Source organism: Rousettus aegyptiacus, unplaced genomic scaffold, assembly GCF_014176215.1.
Source record: "Rousettus aegyptiacus isolate mRouAeg1 unplaced genomic scaffold, mRouAeg1.p scaffold_m13_p_11, whole genome shotgun sequence".
NCBI classification, from domain to species: Eukaryota; Metazoa; Chordata; class Mammalia; order Chiroptera; family Pteropodidae; genus Rousettus; species Rousettus aegyptiacus.
In genome coordinates, this window is record NW_023416286.1 from 49637916 (window position 1) to 49662847 (window position 24932).

Below are 24932 nucleotides of genomic sequence, written 5' to 3' on the forward strand. Positions count from 1 at the left end.
CTCTCCTCTGATTTTTTTTTTTATTATTAATTTAAATACAGAATGCATAGCAAAATGTCAAACATTTTAAACTCTTCAATCTAACCTATTTTGTTTATGAGAGTGTTATCTCCTAATTTACAAACTAAAGCGATTTGACTCTTCATCTTAGCTTCTAGCCAAAGAGCATAATTTTTTAGTCTATTGGCATTAAGTAGTTAAGAATAAAAGAAAAACAAGAAACTATCTTGTAAATTGAAACTTTAAAATTTCTACAAAATATAATAAAAATGTCACTAGAGAGGACCTTGTTCATTTAAATGTTTTAATCATTTGGCCATACCCAGGAAATTAAAAAATATATATTTCCACATTATCTTTTGAAAAAAAGCTTGCCAATTTTGTTAATAACATTGAGATGAAGGAAATATACCTGCTAAGAGAGGGCTACTTTTAAGTATTTAAGTAGCTATTTATTGTGTTGATTATGCACCATTATTTTGTATTGCTTGTGTAATTATATGCTTTTCTTATCTATTCAGTTTTAAAACAAAAACCTGGGATAAAAACACCCCTGCAACATCTTGCTCAATTTCTTTCTTTGAGTGTCTGAATATGTTTTAAAAGAATTAATGGTGTTTACTGAAAATAGGTTGAAATTCAGTTATTAATTCAGAATGATCTGACTACAGCCTTTTCAAATGAATGAAGTTAAACTAATAGTGAAGTTAAGTTAAACCTCAGACTCTACCAGTACTGTATTGTATTCTGTGAGCAAAATTGATTTGCCATGCTTTAACATCCTTGGAACTGGCCTTATCCTCTAGATTCTGAGCATGATTAATGAAGTCTTGAAATTATTGAAGCGTGCCAGGGAAAAATGTTATTAGCTATTCAAGATAGCCAAGTAACTTGGTTGGAGGGAAAGGAAGTAATCTGGGGGTTTCAGAACATGTGTGTGTCATCAGGGACTTGTGTGCTAAAAAGAGAAGGGTCCTGGAACCTCATGCAAGTGCACGAGTTGGGAACGTGGTGGACTCACAGAAACACGGGAGCATTGACAGAATGTTCTGTGCTCGAAAACAATACCAGAAGTATTCATTAAGGAAAAACACAAAAAAACCTTGTGCACAAGATAAAGGAGGAATTTCTTAAAACTGTTGGATTTTTTATATACCCACGAAATTCTTATTTTCTTATGTCAAATTCAGCCACAAAAACAAGAATGAGATAATTCATGGGTCATAACCAGTGGGGAAGAGTAAAAAGATGATGATACTGCATCTCCATTCTCTTTTAAAACATTCTGTGGCTTACAGGAAATGCAATTGATTTGATAGACATAGGCATCTTGATAACAAATGCAAAATATATGTGCTTAAATGAACTAAAGTCATGACAATTTAGTTTATAATATTTTAATGTTTCATGCAATGCAAAGGAACTCTGAGTACTAGATCAAATTTGACCCTTCAAAGAATCCTGTCAGGGTGATGGGGAAGGTGGAGTCCTCCCATCTTATAGATGACAAACCGGATTTTCAGAGGGTCTAAGTGATTGATTGGTGCTGGAGTAGAACCAGAAGCTTTTGGTTCTTAGGCTAAGGTTCTTTTCCCATCGTGCGGCATTGTCAATGCAGTCAGAAAAATGAGAAAGTAGGAAGATTCCCAAAAGCTCTGTTCAGTAAGCCAGAGCAGGGGTGCCTGTTTTGTTTTTTGTTTGTTTGTTTTGTTTTGTTTTGTTTCATTTTGTTGTTTTGTTTTGTTTCAGTTAACTTTGAAAGTGGGAGATCTAACTAAACCTGCACCCTCTTGGTAGATTCATATTATTTCCTTGGAATCTTTAACATTTTGTGTTTTCTGATTCACTCACAAAAAATATTTAGTGAGCACTTACAATGCGCTATTTGTGCTAGGTGCTGGAGACCAAGGAATGCCCCCTAGCAGGGTACCCATAAAACCTAACTTTGGTAGATAATTGCAGTTAACACATTTTTTAAAGAAAAAAAATTTTTTTCTTAATTGCCAGTTGGCAATTTCTCTCAAGGTTAAAACTGAAGAATATCTTGTATGCTTTTTGTATTATTAATTATAATAATTATCGTGAGGATTTTTTCTACATTTTTTATATTTACTGTTAGCACAGACAAAAAAAAAAAAATCCATGACCTAGATTGTGACACTTCCTGACTTTTATGTGTCCTAATTTTGTTCAGGATGCACGCACTTCCAGAACCCTGTCGCACACCCACATACATTTTCAAGTTCAAGTTAATAACATCCTCAATTCTGACAACGTGAAAACCCTCCAAGGGCTATTTAGGTGTCGTGCACTAATTAGTATTTTTCAAAATTGCTGATAACATAGAATATGTATCTTTATGTCTCAAAGGTTGCTGGTGTGGAGATAGTGAAAGTAAAGGGTTTTTATTTTATTTTTATTTTTTGAGGTGTGTTTTTCTTGTTCAGACTCGGAAAGTAGGCAATCTCTTGTTATTTTATTGTCAATTATTTATTTTTCTGGAATTTCCCTTGTTCCCCCAAATCTTTAAGTCATGAGAGAATTTTGATAAATCTTGTGGACTTTTTTAAAAAGGCTTTTGTGTTGGTGGATAAAGGTGCAATTTTACGTGCAGTTTCTCAGCGACTTAGGCATTATCATTCCCTTTCAGTGCCCCCAGTACAACTTGGTAAACATTCATTCAGGAAGGGTCTATTTCTAGGGAGGTGGATTTGCTACCACTGGGATTTGTTCCGCTCTGTGCATATTAGACAAGAAGCCCCCTGCTGGGCCAACACCAAGCTGCAGCTAGAGTTGCCCTCTACTCACTGCAGAGTGCAACATGCACAACCTCCTGGAGGCGCAGTACGTATAAGGTTCCAGGCTACGGTGTAGCACCTTTTTATGTTTATATTGTTTTTCTCTTTTAGAAGAATTTTTGTCTATATATGAGAAGGAGAATGTAAGGTAATAGGTTTAGGGAGAAGCATTCACAATTTTAACTTTCAGGGGTGTTCCATGTTGATAAATTAAGTTTTTAGCAAGAGGGATTATATTATCGCCCTTTTTTGAAGCAATTAAAAGTGAATGGATTTTTTTCCTTCACAAATGGCAAAATTAAGGTAATGGATTAAATTACTTAAAGTATATTTTCCTTATCAAGGGACTAAAGAAAAGCCTTTAAATAAATTTTATTGGCACTTAGATGTTTAGTAATAGTTTCTTAGAGACCTCCCTGCTATCATATTTGAACCTGTTTTATGCATGTTTTGTAGGATTTAATTTTTCAGCATATACTATTGCCATACAGTCATTTAGAAAACTGAATTTACCTTTATTTTTCTGTATTATTGTTAGATTCAGATATTCTCAGTTTATTAAATGGATGGAAAAGCAATCTGAAAAATATCTACAATTCAAACTATTTCTAGGGTCACAGCATTTACCAGCCACTTAATAGCCTCAGGCTACTAGTTTTATATTTAATTTTAATTACATTTTAAATTCTAATTAAAATTCTTTCTTTTCCTTACAGTTCTATCTTTTAAGCCTTATTAAACTGATTTATCTCAACTATTCCCATGCTAATATCTTCAATCGCACTGATTATTTAATATGTCTATATAATGAATATATATATTTTAAAAAGTTGGATGTTTCACGTTTTACTGAGGGACTTTTAATTTGCGGGGGGGAAGGTGTAGTCCCATATCGCCCTCTAGTGGCAGGAAACCAGAGCTCATGGGAACTTTCCTTCCACAAGGCATTCCTAAAGCTCATTCAACCTTTATTGCCTTTTGCTTTAACAGGATCAGGTATAATAGTTTTCTTCAAATCATTCTGTGTCTAGGAGTTCTTCCCCCAAGGAAGGCATTTTTAGCTGAGAGATTCCATGCATGTGTCCAGGATGTTAGGGAATGGTAGGAGTCAGGTATTAATACCATTAGGTGGAAGCAACCATCTCTAATGGGCTGGATGATGCGCAGAGGTTGGAGACACCGTTTGGATCCGGGAGGCTGTTGAAAGCCAGCTCTTAGGCCGAAATAAAGAAGAAAACGGATGCAGATGGAGAGTTATAGGATGAAGGGTTTACAGGAAAATCTATCGAGAATTTCGAAAATCACATGATATCGTTTACATGTGGGATATAAACCTAAAAGCAACAAATGAAAAGGACAAACAAACAGACTCATGGTCATGGACAATAAACTAGTGGTTACCAGAGGGTAGGGGGGAAAGGAAAGAGGGGAGGTAGAGAGGGTAAAGGCGGTCAAACATGTGGTGACAGAAAGAAGTCTATGGGAGATGAACACACAGTGTAAACATATATATATATGCCTTACTGTTAAAGTGTACAGCTGAAACTTATTGGATTTCGTTAACCAATATCACCATAAAAATTAATTAATTAACTAAAAAAAATAATTTTGAACCTTTACATTGAAATTTGAATGTGTTAATAGAGCGTGAGGCCAGGAAATACAAGTGTTTCCCAAAGAACATAACTGCATTTCATTGAAATTTCTTGGGAAAATGGAAATAAGCTATTAATTAAAGATGAACTGTATCAGGAAATGTACACAAAGGATTTGATTGAATACACCCAGAAGACTTTGGAAAAACATTATCATAATGTTTCTTTTCTTGTTAATTTGGGAAGCTGACTACTTCAGGGGAGAGACTTAAAATATTTATACTCCAAATGTTTTAAACAGATTACTGCTTTGGAGTAAGAATTAATGGAAAGCATTTTACTCTGTTTTTTTTCCAGAGTTTAAGAGACAAATTATTGAGGAAAACATTTGTTGCTAAAGACCCATGCTATTGCTTATAGCTTTAAAGTGTGTCTTTCATCAGTGATACTAGGCTCTTAATACGGAGAAATGTCTGGAACTTTTATAAGTCCTAAAGACTTTTGGAAAATTTTAAATTTTGTTGCTGCCAACAATTTGTCAGCACTTGTTTGCTTATCATTTTAGAAAGTTTTTACTGGATTAGTGAAGTTGGACAGTTTGTTTGCTTTTAGATGAGTTTAGGGGAAGAGTTTTAAATTGTTTGTATTGAGATGGCACTTAATGGCTCTTCCGAGTTATTCTTTTGCTGAATGATAGTTATTTAGAAACTATTTTTGTGAAGAACTCTTTATAATTCATTTTTTTCACAAGCTGGCATGCAAAGTGGATTTTTATAGATCAGAAAGTATCTCTAGTTTTATTTGTTTGCAAATGTTGATTAATCAAAGATTATATGTTGTGCATTTCCTCTGTAACCATCACTCTGCTAGCTTTTTATTATATATGATTTGAACATTTAGCTTTACCAACCAGATTCATAATGTTGAAATTACTAGAATTGTGCCAGAAAACATCATGGGCTCAAATAATGTTTTGATATCAAGACTTTTGCAACAGAAGTCTATCCTTGAACTTGGACATTTGGAGGAAGTTTTGTATCTCCAAACAGAATTGTGCTATATCCCATGGTCAGTCTCAAGCTGATGAACCACCAACAGGGCTTTGGTGGACCTTACCCACGAGATGTATCTAATCTATAGGGCTCGGGATTTTCCACTCAAGAACTCTGAGGCAGAAAGTGCAGCGTAAAAGCTGCAGTCCAGGCTTGGGCAGAGAGAGAAAGGCCTTCTGTTTCCTTCCTATACATCCAGCCCAGCTCCCATTCCCAAACCTCAGCACTTATGGCTGTTCCTTTCTTCATACAAACCCATTTGAGTGAAGCTTCAGAGGTCTCAGGAGCAATTCTCAAACAAGCCTGATGATGGTCAAAGGGAGGACGACTGAGGTACATGTGATGAGAGACTTGGTGGCATCTGCTTGCCAAACCCACACCCATGGTTTAAAGGAGGCAGGATGGGTCCAGAAGGCTCCTAGAAAGAGAACGGATCTTATAGTACGTGAAAATTAGGGTGTTTATTTTTTCCTTTTTAATACCTTTCTGATTCCTCTCATCCTTTGAATTTGTAAAGATGTGAATGTCCTCATTTTGAGGAACGGTCTCTTAGACACTCATCTTTTCTCCCCTTACATATACAGTTGCTGAAGCGCTTAACATATACCCACATATTTAATGGAGAACCACTAGGTAAAAATTCTTAATATGACTATCTCAAGCTAAACATCACCAGGGCTTGAGGGTGAAAGTGAAAGTTTGAGGAAGAAGATGAAGATATGTAGCCATGTTTTTTTGTATATTATTATTCTACTCTTTCCTGCTTTAATATTAAACTATTAAATAAAAGAAACAATAGTAATTATAGAGTGGTTACATGAAACAATCTTCAGATTTAATTCACTAAAGAAATGTAGTATACTTTAAGTTAACATACATACATTCTTTTAAGAATCCAGTTACATATTTCATAGTGCAAAGGAGAATCAGTATTCATGTTTTCCCCTGAGGAAACTGGACCTTTCAGGCTTCTAGTTGTGTATTTCCTCTCCCCTCCTCTCCTCAGCATTAATGACAATATTTCTGCCCTAATGTTAAGCTTCGTGGCATGGATGAAGCTCCCAATGGGGCCTCGTCTCAGAGTTTTTCCATGACCCCGTGACACTGATTGTAGCCTTCCCACCACTTTCCCAGCAGTACTGGTATTCAGGAAATGGTTGCGCAGATGTCTGATTGTCGTTGGGCTCAAGGAATTGGACTTGTGGAATTTTTGGCTGAGTTCCGCAATCTCCCATTGACTGTGACCCGTCATTTGAAATCGTTTCCTCATCACTGAATGCTTGGTGAGCTCTGGCTCCAAATGAAAATGCTTTCATTCCCTCAATTATTTGCAGCCTTGTTTGGAAATTGAAATCTCGAGGCACCAGATGACAGAAACAGCTGATCCAGTGTCATGTCCTGATCATGGCTTCCTCTCCCTCTTGCTTCTTTGGCCAGTGGTGCATATGTTAGCCAGTCTCGAATGGTACCCACAGGGTGTTAGACTGGGAAAAGAAGGTCTGGGATCCCATCCTGCTTAGTAACCGTATTGTACTATGTTCTAAAGTGTTTAGGATTCATAGGTAGAATCCTACTTCATGCCAAGTGTCATATTATGTTCTTGGTTGGTTCATTATCCATTCACCAACTTCTAAGTTTGTGTCGCATTCTGTGAATGAATAAAACAATATCTCTTCCTTTAAAGTACTTCTAAAATATGGAAACCCAACAGCAAAAATCTGTTCAATTAACATCACTCGTTAGGTTTGTTCTGCTTTCTAATGCCTGAGCCCACGCCCATGTAGCTGACTCTACCCATGAACAGTCTGCCTGTGAGAGTATACCCAAAGCTCTGACATTTTTGCTTGTGTTTCAGTGCATTGTAAAGATTCATGATCATACTGTTTTAAATGTGAAAAATTAAAAATTTAACTGAAAGATTGTGATCTCATGCTGACCACTGAAATAGACATAACATGGCCTCTGATAGTAAGATTTTCGATGACTGCTTATTCTAGACATATTTTGTGTTAACTTCAGTTTTTTTGTTGTAGGCATTTATATTATCCTTCAAAGTTAGAAGCTTCATAATATTTCAACTTCAGTTCTCCTGGGAGCTTATTTGGATTTGGCTTTCTAACTTAGAATGGGGGATATAGTCTATCATTTGATTTCCATCACGAACTTGCTTCCATGAGCATTTTAAAAGGAAGGGAAATAATTGAGTGTTGTAATAGAATCCTTTTTTCCATATTTTATAGATTTTCAAAAGTATGTCCTTGCTTTAGACGATATATTAAGTTGCTCCATGTGTGAAATTCTCTTTCATGCCTAATTTAGAATAGCTAATTTTGATGCCAAGATTATTCTCCATGGCTGTATTTTTTCATCTTTATAGATGATAGCATCTTGTTTTTCTTCTTCAAATTCTGAATTTTATCTTTTGAGCTTAAGTGGGTAATCTCTTCTGTTGTTGATATATAAAATTACTTTTTTTATTGTCCAATACATTTTACTGATATTCAAGGATAAACCTATGAAATGCAGTTGCATCAAAACTGTGCAATATTTACAAGCTTCTCTTTTCTTTACTTCATTTAAAATTTTCATTGCTGTGATATCAGTGGTTGTGCGTTTCACTTCTTTCAGACATGAATTATGTGGCTGCCATGTACTTTGGACTTGGCCTTTAGCACATCATGGGAAATAAATGACTAAGGGGTCTTATTTCTCAGTTATTTTAACTGCACACATTTTGCCTGTGCACATTTTGACCGGAGGGATGGTCAAAATCATAGTACTGCTTGTTGCAGCTGCAAAGTCTGGCTTAGACACTAGAGAGGCTGGCAAAACCTTTTGCACACTTGTCCAGCTCTTTGCTCTTCCTATAACCTCAGTGGAGATTTGCTAAAAACTCAGAGGAATAATTTGGCCTGCACACAGCATGAGCTGTTTGCCAGCTAATTGTATAGTTATTTGAGTGCTTATTCTGTCTGTTTACTCTACACTGGTGCCCATAGTAACCTTGACAGGGTATGGGACACTAGGTTATTCATGTGCTCTTATGTCTGAACTAAAGATTAGGAAAGTTAAAAAAAAATATGGGAGATGGCAAGAACTCTGTCAATGAAGGAGTCACTTCCTTTTTAGCTACTTAATTTCAAAACTCTTGGGATATAAGGGTTGCTTAAGTATTCCGATGACGTGGGAAAGAACGCGTTCTTGTGGTGAGGCAAGGACTGGGAATTCAGATTCCTATATTCTGTTCCCAGGAGCACAAAGGGGTCACCAAGTGACATGTGACAAGTCAGTTAAGCGTCAGAATCCTAATTTCTCTATCTGCGAAATGGACATAAAAGCAGCTAACTTAATGATAGTGAATTGTTTAATATTTCGCTGGGAACCAGTTTGCTCTAGTGACCCAGAAAAAACCCTGGGGCTGTGGTGTAGGCTGACCTCATTTCTATTTTTGGCTTTAGAGCTGACTCAATGAGAAACTTGTAGAAATCAGCTGATCTGGCTCTTTGCCTCCATGCATTCCATGATTAAAATGAGAATTATAAAATCTTATCTGTACTAGGTCTCTTAATGATATTGCCAGTATTAACTAGGTCCTAAAAATACTCCACCAAATGCATTAGAAAGCTTTTATGTTGATGTGCCTTTTGCATTTCCTTCCTATCTCAGGTTATCTGGGGACACAATCCAATGTTCATTAATTTATTTAGCCAGCTGTTTGCAGTTTGAGCAAGCTTTACATTTGATCAAGTTTTGGTCTGAGAATGTTTTTCTTTCTCAGCTGCCACAGGCCTCAGGGAGAAGGAGCGGCATTCCTTGTCAAATCCTATGCCGAGGGCTCTGGCAATATCAGCATCTGTTTTTTTTTCTGGTAGATTCTCTGCATGCTGCTGTTCCTAGGGTGTGCCAAACTGTAGAGCTTAATTTTCTTTAATCCATTTACTGTTTTATCATATCCTCTAGAGCTTGAAATGATCACTTCCACATTTATTCACAGGCTGTTTCTGGACTCCTGACGTACACTTCCCATTAAACCTGCAGTACGTGGAATCCTAGTGGTTGGAATTCCAAGTCTAGAACCACATTTCTGCATTTCTAAAAATGCAACAGATAATATATATATTTTTTCACCAGCAAGTGCCAGAACTGGCTGGGTGATTTGGAAAGAAGGACAACTTTGAAAGTTTTTGCTCTGTCTCTTCATTTTGTAACCATGAAAAACTTTTAAGTAATTCCTGTTAATGTGTTATTTGGGGGCATAAATGTTTATGTTGTGTAATGTATAGCTTGTCAACTTATTTTTACAATGAACTAGTACAACTATGAGAAAAATATTGAGCACTAAGAAAGCTCATCTATGATCCCCTAAGTGCTTTCCGTGTTTTAAAACTGCTAATGATGAATACATAATCTGCCCAATTTGTCTTGTAAGATTGCATCTAAGTACACATACTGTGAAGAAAATAGGCTTTCTTGAGGGCTTATCATGATTATGGGTGATTTTATATTGGCAATTTGAATATGGTGGTCTTCCTCCAAAAGCACTTAATCAGGTCTCTGATGCCTCGAGAAGAAATCACCATTCCAGGATCAAACAATAATACTACCTTCCTCCTTGTTCCTTTCCCAGCTGTATGTCTTCCTGCTAGTTTCTTGTACTCTCAGGGCCAGATGTCCACCTTACCACGCGGTCCTGCCGTCATCCAGCCTGCGTTTCTTTCTTTCTTCTCTTCACATATTTATTTTGCATTTATTTTTCAAGGGCCAGCTTAAGGCTCAGAATGCTACAATATTTTTCTGACCTTTTTTTTTTTTTTAAATGTATTACATTCATGTGTGTGTACCCTGAATAATATTTATTATTTTAAAAATAGTGTGTCTTCTCTCATTTTGCTCCATGAGAGTGGATACCATGATTAAACTTTGATCCAACTTCTGCAAAAGAAACACTTTTAAAATATACTTAGGAAAGCCCATCATGCAGTCCCAGCATCATGCCAAAGCTCACACCATGAGCTCTGCCTACAACAGCTGCTAAAGGTGTCTAAAGGGAAAACTTGACTGATGATCTGCTCACAGAATCTCAGTGCTAGGTCTACTGATAACAAGAAGATTTCATTAATTGAATGAGATTATAGTCAGTTCAGTGGGAAAAAAAAAACAATTATTCATTATTTTATTTACCCAACAAGTTAGTTAGCATTTGGAATATGGTATGTAGAAAGCATTTTGCCAAGTATCACATTCCCGCCTTCAAAGAGCTTTAGAAAATGGTAGAGAAAAGCTTCCTGAGATAGGAATTCGTTTCAGCATTTGTTTTTGGACACTCACTATAGACTTATGTAATATTGGACGAGCTTAGAGAGGCTTACTACTGATTTGTTTCCTCGACTCTTTTGACCTGACTTTTGTTTTACTTGCTTTTCCCTCCTCTGCAGGGTGAAAGAGGCCTCCCAGGGTTACAAGGTGTCATTGGGTTTCCAGGAATGCAAGGACCTGAGGGGCCTCAGGGGCCACCAGGACAAAAGGTAAGCTTGACTGCGTAATGGGGGGTGTGTGAGGGTGTGGATTTAAGATGATCTTAATCTTGTTATAACAAGTGGTCATAATGGCTTTTCTGTTTTGTTTCAGGGTGATACTGGAGAACCAGGACTGCCAGGAACAAAAGGGACAAGAGTGAGTACGATTATCACTTAAGTTGGTAATGTCTGTGGGTGGGATCTGATACAGCAATGCTTCTCTGGTGAGAATGCTTTACACACCCTTCTCTGGCCTCCAAACAATCCTGAAGGGGCTTCCTTCCCTCCCTCTCCTTTCTTTTTGTCCCCTTCCTGTGCCTCTCCTCATCAGGGCTCAGACAGCACGCGTGGTAGGCATGAGGACTTAAAATGAACCGTAGTGTATTGTTCTTGACCTCTAGTCCTTGTGACTAGTGCTGTGCATAAGCAGAGCGAATTACTTTTTACTCTTTTGACACCTGTTTGCTCTAATTTGGCCTTCCTCAAGGGTTCTTGTAGAATATGATTTTGAGGAGGGAGATGATATGTCTGCAAGTCATTGAAGAAAGATATTTTCATTTAACGTGAAAAGTGGTAATATTTTCAGAGCTAAACTTGAACTTCCCTCTTGACTCTCTTTATTTCCTTTGCTACCTCCATTTCTGAGAAATGCAAAAATGAAGACCTTTGAAAGCAACTCTTGAAAGTAGAACAATAGAAAGACACTAAAATGTAAAGGTTTTATTCTGTAATTTTTATTTAGTCGAAAGGGAAGTGTGACAGTGACCTGTGTGCGCATTTGTTGATGGAAGAGAGGAAATAACATTATAACTGTCTGGGATAGAAAGATCCGTATTTTAACCAGAAATAACTTTGAATTCCCTCCCTCCCCGCCACTGAACAGTTTATTCCATACACTCTTCTTCCCAACTATTTGAGATTTAATGTAAAATATGTATGTGTACATATATTTTACCTAGAAATTACAAAGGATGAAATGAGAGCAGTTGTTTTGTGCATAAGCAGCCTTGATTTCAGAAGTAATCAATAGCTTTTGGTGTAGAATTGCTGTTGAAACCCTAGGTGATCTGCCTCTCAGGGCTGGGCCCTCAGTGGTCTCCTGGGTGGCGTGCCCTGTCCACTTAGTGTGGATGTTCTGAGGCCAACCATTCGGGCACAGTGGGGGGAACCGAGCTTCCCCAGCACTTACTGCAAACTTTCATTTCCATCCTTACAGGGACCCCCAGGAGTATCGGGTTACCCTGGAAACCCAGGACTTCCTGTATGTATATAAAATTACCTGCTTCCTTTATGAGACGTTCAATGTGAGTGATGGCACCCTCAGGTGATTTTTCTATTTTGGCCACTTTTTCACCTTATTAATTGCAGGGTATTCCTGGCCAAGATGGTCCACCGGGTCCCCCAGGAATTCCAGGATGCAACGGGACAAAGGTAAATTTAGAACCGAGACCCTTTCTTGCTTTGAGCATGTTTATCTAACTTTGTGTATTGAGAAGTTGGTAAAAGTTGTTTTGTGAGCATCATTTTCGTTGCCACAACTGGAAAATGACTTGTCCTAAAGCTTTCTTTATTTGATTAGCAAATACAGTTTTTTACCATACTTAATGTTCAAGAATGACATAATAGTGCCTTTCTTTTCTATACAATTTTACCCTAAAATTGCTTTAAACATTATATTCTCACCTAAATTACTGAACCAAATAAGGAAATGCTATTATTAATCTTTGTCCCTACTTAATTATATTCTCAAATTTATTTTTTCTATCATGAAGTAGCACTCAGCCAGTATAGCTTGTAACAATTTTTAGGAAATGATCTTAACCAACAAATAAGGCATCCCTGAAAGGTAGGACAGAGTACCTGATGCGGGAGTCTGGTCTGGTCCGCTGTTCTGTTTGCCTTGCACTGATCCCCTGGGTGACTGTCTGCTCTCCCCTCAGGGTGAGAGGGGGCCTCTGGGGCCTCCAGGTTTGCCTGGATTCACTGGAAATCCCGTGAGTATGGTGCTGTTTAACTCAGCATTTCTTTCTTCAGTTATCATTTCTCTCTTCTCATTTCATTTCTTTTTTTTCCTTTGTTTATTTTTTTTATTTTTTTTGTGGTTTTTTTTTTTTTGCACTTATATTTTAATACTAATGATGTTTTGAGAAAAACAAAACTAATATCAACTTTTTCTTTTTTAGGGGCCACCAGGGTTGCCAGGAATGAAGGTACATCATTTTATTTTATTGGATTCATTACAGGATTCTGTTTAAAATAGATTTATCGAAACTCTGCCACATTAAAAGGGTATATAAGTCATATATATGAACTTAAAGTTTAGAATCTAAAGTTTAGACACTAAGTACAATTTCTTAATAGAAAACCATTAATAGGAAGCATGGCGTGATGGTAAATATTAACAGACACGAGTTCAGTTCACATTAATTACCTGCGTAGATATCTCGATGATGCTCCTTTTCCAGAGCCATAGGACATAAGCACAGTCCCACTCAAAAGGTTGCAGGTATCCCATTTAATTTATGTGGCTTTACTTGAATGCAACCATTTTTTTCATGTTGCCTATAATCTGGAGTCGCTCTATTGTAGATTCCAGAATTACTGCCGGCAGGAAAACCCCCAGTTGCCTTACGTTAGATCCTTGGTGTCTTGGCCCCTTCCTTCAGAGCCAATGCACGCCTTTCTCAGCTTGATTTTCCCTTTATGTCAAGGTGGGGCTCAGGGCCCTCTGTGAGTGGTAAAGAAAGAAGCTCCGAGTCCCTCCCTACTGTGGCACCTGATTCTGTCTCTGCTCAGTGAAGGGGACTTCCTTTATCCACCCTCACAGGTGTGTAGGAAAAGGCCTGGTGGATACACCCATGCTGATCACTGGTCATTTTCCTTCTTGTTCATAGGGCAGGTGTCTCATGCGGGCCCTGCTCCCTGGCACGTGGCCAAGGTTCTTTCCTTCTCTCTTGGCCCTGTCATTCTCTCTCACCAACCTCCAGCCTGGTGTCCCATGGGCACCACTGGCCAACATTTTCAGAATGAAACCTGCCACATCCCTTCTAAACTGCTCCTCTGTGTACTTAACTAACTAGGATGAGGGTACAACTTAGATGCCCAGCCTGGAACCCAGGCGGCATTTGTTTTTATTGGTTTGTTTTTTACTATTGGAAAACTGCATGTGATTGATTCCTTCCTTCGGTCAGTTCTTCTTTCCTTCCCTCCCTCTTCCCCCATCCTTTCTTTCCTTCTCTCTCTGTACCCATCTCTCTCTGTCCCTTTTTAAATCATGAAGTCTTGTCATTTTCTCAACTGTATCCCATCCTCGCCTTTGCCCTGTCTCCCAGCACAGTGGCTGGCAGATCCTTCGTTCACATTTGCTCAGTGCGTAAATGCGGCAGTGACTCCATTCATGTACTGAGCTCTGTGCCAGCTAGTCCAACATTCTGGAATTGGGGAGCAAAGAGAGGAAAACTCAGCTCCCAAGGAACATCTTAAATTTTATGGAAATTAATCTTTTGAAGTCTATCTTAGGCAGGGCAGTGCTGCTGCATGGCGTGGTGACTCTTAGTGACATGGCCTTGAAATGCGTTCTCCCTGTGCTGTGGAACCGATCAGGGAGCAGGGGCGTCTGGCGTTTGGAGCAGCCCTGTGAAAGGGATGCTCCCAGTTCTTGAATAGCTGCGCTAGAGATAACCTTATATCTGAATGAGATTGAGCGTTCATTGGTCCCTGTGTTCAAGAACATCTAAGAAATGATATCCTCATAGGAGCTCCGTGTTTTAGTCAGTGTTCTGCAGAGAAACAGAACCAATGGGATGTGTGTGTATGTGTGTATGAGAGACAGATAGACAGATGACTACATAGATAGAGTGAGCGAGAAGGTTCAAGATCTGCAGAGCAGAACGGCAGGCTAGAGACCCAGGGAAGAGCTGATATCGCAGCTCCAGTTTGAAGGCCATTGTAGGCAAAATTCTCTCTCCTTCGTGAGTGTCAGCCAGTTTTTCTCTTAAGGCCTTCAGCTGATTGGATGAGGCTCACCCCATTATGGAGGCTAATCTGCTTTACTCAGAGTCTTCTGATGTAAATGTTAATCTCATTTTAGAAATATCTTCATAGCGACATTCAGACTGATGTTTAAACAAATATCTGGGTACTATGGCCTGGCCAAGTTGACATATGAAATTTACCATCACATCCTGCTTTTAATAAAAATGCTCATCCTGCCTCTTTCTTGAAAGATAAACTATTTGTGAGAACAACCTGTGATTAGTCTTTCAACCTGAGACTGTCACATGGATTTATCACAGATTCTTTCACTTGGCCGTCTATATGTTTGGTCCTAGTTTCAGTCGATTTGACTGTGCATCACAGAATGCTGGCCATTAAGATAATATCTCTGAATGGGGGAGACAGCCAGTCTTTTTCTTTCAAGCTTAGAGAGAGTCTACACCTCAGACTTGGGCTAGTTCCATGCCTAATATTTGATAGGTTTTAAGTTTCTTTATATAAATAGCAGTATTTGCAACTTTCTCTTATTTTTCATCCCATAGGGTGATCCTGGTGAAATACTGGGTCACGTGCCTGGGACCCTGTTGAAAGGTGAAAGAGGATTCCCCGGAGCCCCAGGAACACCAGTAAGCCTTTGCTAAATAACTGTAACTGCGTGCTGAGTCTCCTCCTAGTTTGCATTTTAAATCTTACCTTTCTCAATACATTGTAGGGTTTACCAGGATTGCCAGGCATTCAAGGTCCCGTTGGCCCTCCAGGATTTACCGGAGCACCAGTAAGTATGGAGGGATATCTCTCTGAGGCAGTCATTCAAAGAGCAACTGTGTTGAGGTGTGAAAATAAATAAAATTGAATGAAAATTCTACACAGTGGTGATCTCTCTTAATTTGAAATGGGGAAATGAAAGTTTTTCTTATGAAAATAGTTGGCTGGCACTTATGGTCCACATATTCCCAGAGCTATGGGATCAGAATAATAATAGTACTTCATGCCAAGACATCTCCAAACAGACAACACCTTCGTTACTTGAGGGGCTGAGTGGATGCCAGGGATCCCAAGGTCTGAAGAAGCCGTTCAAGATGGACAAAGCAGGCTGTGCCTTGAAGATATACTTTAGACATAAAGACATAGCAGAGGATCTGCTCTCTTGGGGATTGTGGACACAGGCCAGGTGGCAGCATAAAAGCTGCACAGTATTTATTATAAAGACTTTGCAAACTGAACACCCAGAGATAACATCCCAGGAGGCTCTGGGCTATTGTTTGCCTTCTTCACAGCTGATAATTCTCAATAGAAAGAGGACATCATCTCACACACACATTTTTGAGTAACAAGACTTAATGGTGGAATGCCACATTTGTTAGGAATGAATAGTGCCCCTGACTTGGTTATCCTCACACTGGCCTGCCTGAGAGATAGTCAGGCTTATCTTTTAAATTTACTTTTTTTGGGGCTGGGTAAAAGTCACCAATTCTTCTATCCTTTCCTGCAAATATAACTTCTTTTATATTTTTGTAAATAAATGGATTCGTTTTTATGAGTAAAAAATGAGTAGTAGTAACAGATGGTTATAGACTTTTTGTAGTGATCACTTCGTAGGGCATATGTAGAAGAAAAATGATGTTTTTTCCTTTTTAAATGGTTATAAAAAGTATTCTGAGATTTTGTTGCAAACACAGACATTCATTGACTTTGCTACAGCCTCCTCGTATGAAGAAATCGTTCATTTTTTTAAGATAAAGAATTATATCCAAAGTGGATAAACGTCATGTCCAAACTGGAAACTCTAGGCTCATAGAGAGTTTGGCTGGTGATTTCATCCATTGTCTGTTAGCCTGGAATGTTTTTAGGTCAGTGGATTCCACCAGGCAAAGTCAAAGATTTTGAGGTATTTCTATTCCTGTTAATAATCATCCTGGACTAATTTCTGACTACTTTCAAAGTTTTACAGTTCTAGAGCATGGAAAAAAAAAATTAAATATTTAACAAATAAATTATCATGTTAACCATGGGATATTAAGATAACTTTTATATCAAGAAGCATTTAAAGCTTTACCAGGGTTGTGAATTGTATTTAATTAAAATGCTCTCTCTTGCAGGGTCCCCCAGGCCCTCCTGGCCCTCCAGGTGAAAAGGTAAAGATTTTTGTTATTTGTCTCTCTTTCGCATTAGTTTAAGAATATCATGAAATTGCTATAACTCATTCTTTAAATCTCTATTGAAAAGTTTTGGAAAATTATAATTTCTTTATCTATATGTCTAACATCTGCCTATCCATCCACCTATCCATCTGTCTGTCCACTTATCAATCTATCTAACCTATCAGTCGATCAATCCACCAATCTTTTCTTTCACTTATCTGCTCCCATAGTTATTATTTTGGAACCACTGATCTTCTCCTTAAGTTTTTTAAAGCCAGAATTCAAAAACCTTACGTTTAAAAACTAAGGTTTTTATAGACTTCTTGTCCAATGATACTATAAAAAACTTTTTTATAGACATCGAATACACATGATCACAACTTTCTTGAAAATTTAATAGTAGTCGTGGGACACAACTCTTGCCTTAAATCTACCATCTTACTGCATTTTATGTGATTTTTGTTTGATGATTTTAGCAAAGTAGACAACTCCAATAATGGAAGTCTAATTTTTAATCAACAGGGGCAAATGGGCTTAAGTTTTCAAGGACCAAAAGGTGATAAGGTGAGTACACTTTACTTTGGAACATTTTTGTTTAAAATCATAGTTTTAAGCATAATATAGATTCTGTCTCCAGACCTACTCTTGGACCCCTTTATACTATAGTTACTGTCCTCTGAAAGTTCTTAAGCTTGTTTGTGTTTTCCTTAAAATGTACAGCTAGAATTCATTAAAGTGTCGTACATGTGATCTGACCAGCAGAGAATACGAGGTCATTAATTTCAGTTCTCTATACATGGAGTTAAATCAAAATGTTCTCAGGTAGTGATAAAGCCAGACCTAGACTTTTTTTATAAAACAGTCCAGTTTAGGACTTGACTAGTAGCATAACTATATTAAACCCTGCAAAGGGAAAGGCCATTATACCAGAATCGGGAGGAAATGAGCCATGGAGACAGGGAGGCACATACTGGAGCAGGTGACCTCATCTTGGGAGGGAGGCCAATGGTGATTTCTTTACCAATTCCCCTGGATCAGACCAATGACATGGGCACCAGCCAAGTGGGGATTCTTGGAATTATGGCAGTGTCTGACCCAGGGCCCAGGTTCTTTGCTGTGGGTAGTCAAGCTATTGTAGACGATGCCCACCAGAGGGCCCCAAGTCAGTCGAGGTCTGGGCAGATGTGTACTGAACAGTCGACCTCTGCTTTCCACTCCAAATTTTGGCCCAGTCTTTTGATAAACCTCATAATAAAGTGACCCTGCATTTTATGCAGTTAAAGTTTTTAGACCTCACTCATTGTGCTATAGCTGGGACTTACTGGCCTTCCAGTTGTACTCAGCAGTTAGGATGCCTGAGGAAGACAATTTTTGATGGTTCTAGTATTTTGGATTTACCTGAGGATACCTCCTTTCTTCCCAGGCTCTAGGCAGTTTGTGTCTCTTTCCTCCATGCTGTCAAGATGCAGTAGGATGATATATATGTATGTGTGTGTCCTAGTGTGCATATATATATATACTGTATGTATCATATGCATGGTCTAAACATACATGCATGTATAGATATGTCCCATTGATGTTCAAGTTCTGTTATTATTACTTGAGATGGTGGCTTTCCTGATCCCTGAGAGGTGAAAGTCTCCTCCTGGATTTATATATTTATTGTGCCATCTTCCTACTGAAACTTAATTTTATGCTGAGGCAAAAATAGATTAGAAAAGGATATAACAACACATTTAAAATAGGTGTTTTGTTTTAGACTCCCCCCTTTGCATTTTTCTTTTTGTATAATTACTTTTATGCCTAATTAATTCCCAATTTTTTGCATCAATAGGGTGATCAAGGGGTCAGTGGACCTCCAGGAGAGCCAGGACAAGCTCAATTTATAGAAAAAGGAGACTTTGCCACTAAAGGAGAGAAGGTATGAAAGGACTTTGTCCAATGAATGCTGTCTTTCTAATTTTGCATAAATTTCAAAAGATAAAGAGGAACTGGGTCAAAATTCACTTTCTGCAGCTACATTCACCCCTGACCTAGAAAACAGATTTATAGACTATCATATAAAATGTGAGCATCTGGGTGCAGAGGCAGGGGGTATGGAGTGGGAGCAAGACTGATTTGAGGCTGACTCAAACTAAGTGAGGGCTTCTTAAATGCACCCTAGGTGAAGATGGTCTGGGTCAGCAGGACAGAGACAGTATGAGTGCAGAAGTAGGTTACCATTGCCATGGATCAAGCATAATTAACTATCCTTCTTAATCCATCATCCAGTCAATGCGAGGATGTGAATGCTGGTGGCCAGTGTGAATTTCTTTGTTAATGTATCAAAGAAAGGTTCTTTTTTTTTTTTTTTTTCATATGTTCATCGTAGCATATAAAAAACTGAGTGAGATAGCTGGTATATAGTACTGATATCTCTTTTTTTCTCTGTCTCTCTCTCTTTAAAATTCTTTTAGGGTCAAAAAGGTGAACCTGGATTTCAAGTAAGTACTAAATTTTTGTTTATCATTATTATTTGTGTGAAAGACCAAAAATCGCAAGCTTATTTCAGCTTAAATGTAATATTTACTTAATTTGATATTTTACTTAAATATACAAATGAATCTAACTCTTTCTTTTCTTATGTTTTTAAGGGAATGCCAGGGGTTGGAGAGAAAGGTGAACCTGGAAAACCAGGGCCCCGAGTAAGTGCTTTGAAAAGTCCTTTTATTCCTTATTGTGAAGTCATGTTTCCTTTCATTCCTAGAATCACAGATTTGGGGAGACAGACTGGAAGAGACTGGCAGGGGTTTTGGTTTGTCTTTCCTCTTCTAAACAGCTTTTCTGAAGCCCGTGAGAGTAGGAATGAGGAGAGCTGTCACCATTTGAAAAACTTCCCTAGAAGATTGAGGCCCTTCATTATAAAGATGATGCCCCCAAGACAGTCTGGGGTTGGTGGGAGGCGCTCTTTGAAGAGCTGTCCACCTGCTGGCTCCTCACTCAGTCAATACCACCTGTCCACTTGCCCAGAGCAGTTGGTGCCTTTTGCCGCTGCCTTCCCAGGCCAGCTTGGAGCTCTGCCCATAGCCCAGACTACACAGCCTGGAACAGAGATGCTTAGATGCTTTTCACACTCTGAATCCTGGTGACAGAAGACCCACCCAGCTTCCAGTAGGCTGAGCATTCCAATTTCTACCCTGAAATGATGCACGGAAACTTCTGTTCAAATGAATCATCTACTTATCAGCTACCAAATACTTGCCAACAAAGAACCTTCTTTGGTGTTAGCTATGCTGCCAAATGTAATGGCTACCTTAGCAGATTTGGAGACCATCAGCCTTCATTTTTCAAAAATGGAAAGGATCTCTTCTATTATAACTTTTTCAGTTATTCAGTGTATACTCTATTCCTTGTCATTGCGGTATCATCGACTTACACAGAGGTTCCCTATGAGAGATGACATATTAACTTGTATTTGAATCAGAGTCTTGGTGTTATAGCATATTTACTATTATTATTTATGACATAATAATGCTTCAATCTTTATTTTGCAGGGAAAACCTGGAAAAGATGGTGAAAAAGGAGAAAAAGGGAGTCCAGTAAGTATTTTTCTGTAATTTTAAAAAGCGAGCTGTTGCCTTCACTAGCTCACGATTGTTGTTGCCTCTGTTTCATTTTAGGGTTATTCTGGCGACTCGGGGTACCCAGGACTCCCAGGCCGAGACGGTCTTAAGGTAAATGGTGGCACTATTTTGAGTTTTTACCTTCAAATTTGTAGCTCACTTAGAAGTTTTTCTAAAACAAAAGACTATGGAGTCACAAAGAATTAAAACTATTTATGTTACATATGCATAAAAGCACAACTTAACTTAGTGGTTTTATTTGTGTGCATAAATTTTAAAAATAGGAAATGTTTCATTGATTCAGGTTTTTATATCTTTTTTGTAGTAGATTAATTTTTCCTGATTATAAAACAGCAGAAAATGCAAAAAGATGTCATGAAGAAAGAAAGCTTATCTAATTTTTCTATTACTCAGAAATGGTCAGAGTGAACAATTACACTATGTGCACACTTGAATATATGCTTAAAAAATAGTATTGCGTGATACATCCTGATTTTTCACTTAATGATATAATATGGATATATTTCAATGTCTATAAATGTAGTTGCACATTAACACTTTTAATGTCCATGCCCTATTTACTGAATGGTATTTAGGCCACGTCCACATTTTTATGATTACAAGTATTTTCGTTCACTTGTCTGATCATTTCCCTGTCATAAATTTCTAAAAGTGTAATTTTGCAGTCAACATTTAGACTCATTTTTAGAACTTTTGCCATTCGTCCCCAAATTACTCTCAGAGAAGCACTTCTATCTGCTCGGGGCCCTCTGATTTAGCAACTGCTTGTTATCAAACTTTAAAAAAGTAGCTGTCAATCTGGTAAAAAAAAAAAAAAAATCATTGTTGTTTTATTGTTTTTTTAATTATGAGACTAGGTAATGTAAATTTCTACTAAAATAAATACAGTTGATCCTTGAAGAACATGGTGTTGAAATGCATAAGTCCACATACATGTGTATTTTTTTCAATAAATATCTACAGAACTGTAAAATTGTTTTCTCTTTCTTATCACCTTCTTAATAACATTTTCTTTTCTCTAGCTTACTTATTGTAAGAATACATTATATAATATGTATAGCATACAAATTATGTGTTAGTCAACTGTTTATGTTATTGGTAAGGCTTCCAGTCAACAGTAGGCTATAAGTAGTTAAGTTGTGCATGGAATTTTGCTGTGCAGGGTGTTGGTAGCCCTTACTCCTTTGTTGTTGCAGGGTCAACAGTAATTTCAAAATATTTATCTCTAACAGTGAGTGAAAAACTAGGGAGAGGAACTCAAGGTTTGCTTATCAAAGCCAAGGATAGAGGGAGAAATCTCTTCTCATATTTAAGAAAAAACAAAACATCAAATTCTGGTTTAATTTAAAAATGTACATTCGCTAAAAAATATGCATCTCTTAGGACTTCTAAAAGTATTATAATGATGCTTAAATGAGAACATTAGATATGAAAGAATTAATTTCTTTGGGTTTTTCAGCTAATATCAATTAAATTAATCTTTAAGGTGATTAGAATTTATCCACCCAATGTTTTAAAGTAATATTGGATTTTAAGAAGAAAGAAAAAACCATAAATATCCTTTTATTATGACATCCAAAGCAGATTTACCTAAAATATCCCCAAAATGTTTTTTTAAGAAAATATATTTAGAAATCACAAGCTTTCATATCATTTTATTTTATTTGTTTTTATTATATTGAAAGACATTATGTACTAATTTAACTTCCGAATGACTATTAAAGTTGTCTGAGGGCGCATAGTCAACAGAACAAAATTATGAGCTCATTTGTAGTGTGAATAATTGGGCTCACATTTATATTTTGTAGAAATCTTTAATTCCATATGGCACACTTAGGCCAAGCAAAATGAAATTTGCTTGCTTTCATTATAACAGTGCTTTAAGCTAATCACAACACTAAAAAATTATATGATACTTAATACTAAGAGAGAGATACTAAGGAGAGGAAACTCATTTAAGTGTACAGTGGGGACAATCTCTATTTTTCCAGAAAAAATAGTTTAACTCTTGTAACTGCAAGACACTCTTTATAGTTTAAAAATATAATATAATTTTTAAAATGCTAAAGTTATTTTTTCTTTTGTAGGGAGACAAAGGTGAAACAGGTCCTCCAGGCCCACCTGGAATTGTGAGTATGAATAATATTTGCTGGCCTGTGAAAGCATTTGAGATGAGCAAAAGAGAGGAGATTGGGCTAAACACCTGCATAAGCCCATGCATATGCCCATGCTCCACGACATTCCTAGAATTACATTTTTATTTAAAGGGGCTGCATATAATTTGAAATAATGCTTTATATTTTCTATGGTGTAGAGTTCAATACTTACTTTTTTTTACATTTTGATAATTTCTGCATATCCTTGACCACTGAAAATGAAAAGATTTACATTAGCATCAGATTCTGAAACTTTTTTATTTTAAATAATCCATTAAAGAAAATGTTAATAAAAGAACAGATCATCCATAATTTGAATATTCTAGTAAACAGTTTTTGTTTATGCAAATAACATTTTAATACTCTTTGTCTGTATGCATATTTCGACATACTTGCAACTTGCAATCAATGTATGTAACGTTTTTTAAAAAAGAATATTTTCACGTTTTCGAGTTATTTTAGAATAATCATTTTTTGTATCCTGTCAGAGTGTTGTGCTATACTTGTTTTAAGCATTTTGCCCCAATTTTTTTTTTTGAAACAATGAAAATGTTACTGTAATGCTCTTGTACGCTGCCATTTTTGCGCTTGGCGATGAATAGTTATATGTGATATTTTGTGTATGTGTGGGTGGGAGAGTTTTTAATAATTTTTTCCTTAGGCTACACTTCTTGGAATAAGATTATTGGATCAAATTATCAAAACTTCTTCATGCTTTTAATACTTCATGTATACTTATGATTCCATTTTCCATATTTGTGATCTAGCAGCAACATTAGAGTAACCTGTTTTTACCTTAACCTCATCATAAGATTTTAATAATATCCAGTAATTTAATTTCAACAACAAAATTACATTTTTAGGGCAAAATGCAATATTTGACTTGGTAATTTTCCTCGAATTTCAGTAATTTAGAACTGGATCAGTTCACTTCTTTTTAATGAGGCCAAACAGTGCATTCTTTTTGTCCTATTTCCCTAGGGCATTAAGGAGGTCCCCACTTTGGACTATCTTTTTAAAAAGAAAGCAGAATACCTCTTCTAGTAAAAAAAAAAAAGTGTCATATTACCTATTGCTTGAGAAAATTTAAAGGTGTTCTCTGATAATAATTTTTAATGTAGAATATTCATCCTATGGCTTATATGAACACTTAGAGATGCCAAACTTAAACCTCTGAATGAATATTTTTCTAACTTTTCCTCATTGGTTAAGTGCCTGCCAGGCAAATTATCACAAAAGGAAGCAGAGTTGCCTGGTAAAGTTCTTTCCGAGGAGAGCATGGTTATATAACATTCCTTGGACATGGTTTTGACTTCCCCTCCAACCTCTCTCTCTGTTCCTCCGCCTTTTACCACTACTTCACTTTCACATTTCTTGAAATAATAAAGAATGTGTTAGTTTCTTTACCCGTACTACTGTATTATACAGTACCAGCCCCTCCCATGCCACATGATGATCCATCTCGTGTTCTGTAATTCAGGTTATCGGCACAGGACCCTTGGGAGAAAAAGGCGAGCGGGGGTACCCAGGACCGCCAGGATTGAGAGGAGAGCCAGGCCCCAAGGGTAAGTTCCTTTACTTTTTCTTTCCCACTCTCCCTCTTCCCTCCTCCATCCTCCCTGTCTTTCTCTCATCCTTTCTCTTTCTTCCATTTTTGACCTGTACTCATTCTCATTTTGAAAACCTGTGCATGCCTTATACCATACAGTGACTGAGTCTGTTTCATTGTCACGCTGGCTTTCCAGGGGCCCTTCTCCTGGCATCTCTGCAGTTACGTCTCTGAAGCATTTCCACAAGTTCAGACTTCCTTGTTCCCCTTGAGCAGGGATACTCGTGAGCACAGAAATAAACAACATAAATCACGGGTGAACCAAGTTTAGTTTGTCCAACTCTTTCTCTTTTTAGGTTTCCCAGGATTACAAGGCCAGCCAGGCTCTCCAGGTGAGCATCCTTAACTGATTTTTAAAGAATATTTGCAAAACTCTGCAGTTTATATTCTGAACATATTTATCAAGTGCGTTAGATATTTGCATAAAATGGCTAACAGTTTTGTCG

The 24932-nt window shown here is 37.3% G+C and overlaps 1 protein-coding gene across 1 annotated transcript in view; it reads left to right on the forward strand.

The window, feature by feature from the left end:
- The window catches only part of COL4A1 (collagen type IV alpha 1 chain), a 137605-nt gene that overhangs the window by 70089 nt on the left and 42584 nt on the right, over window positions 1–24932 (forward strand). Inside the window, exons 3-20 of the mRNA XM_016145258.2 lie at window positions 10881–10970; window positions 11074–11118; window positions 12178–12222; window positions 12330–12392; window positions 12902–12955; window positions 13145–13171; window positions 15500–15583; window positions 15670–15732; window positions 17057–17092; window positions 17621–17662; window positions 18933–19019; window positions 19555–19581; window positions 19732–19782; window positions 20632–20676; window positions 20758–20811; window positions 22809–22850; window positions 24358–24442; window positions 24783–24818. Coding sequence (XP_016000744.1) covers window positions 10881–10970; window positions 11074–11118; window positions 12178–12222; window positions 12330–12392; window positions 12902–12955; window positions 13145–13171; window positions 15500–15583; window positions 15670–15732; window positions 17057–17092; window positions 17621–17662; window positions 18933–19019; window positions 19555–19581; window positions 19732–19782; window positions 20632–20676; window positions 20758–20811; window positions 22809–22850; window positions 24358–24442; window positions 24783–24818 — 976 coding nt within the window. The remainder of the gene's footprint in view (window positions 1–10880; window positions 10971–11073; window positions 11119–12177; window positions 12223–12329; window positions 12393–12901; window positions 12956–13144; window positions 13172–15499; window positions 15584–15669; window positions 15733–17056; window positions 17093–17620; window positions 17663–18932; window positions 19020–19554; window positions 19582–19731; window positions 19783–20631; window positions 20677–20757; window positions 20812–22808; window positions 22851–24357; window positions 24443–24782; window positions 24819–24932) is intronic.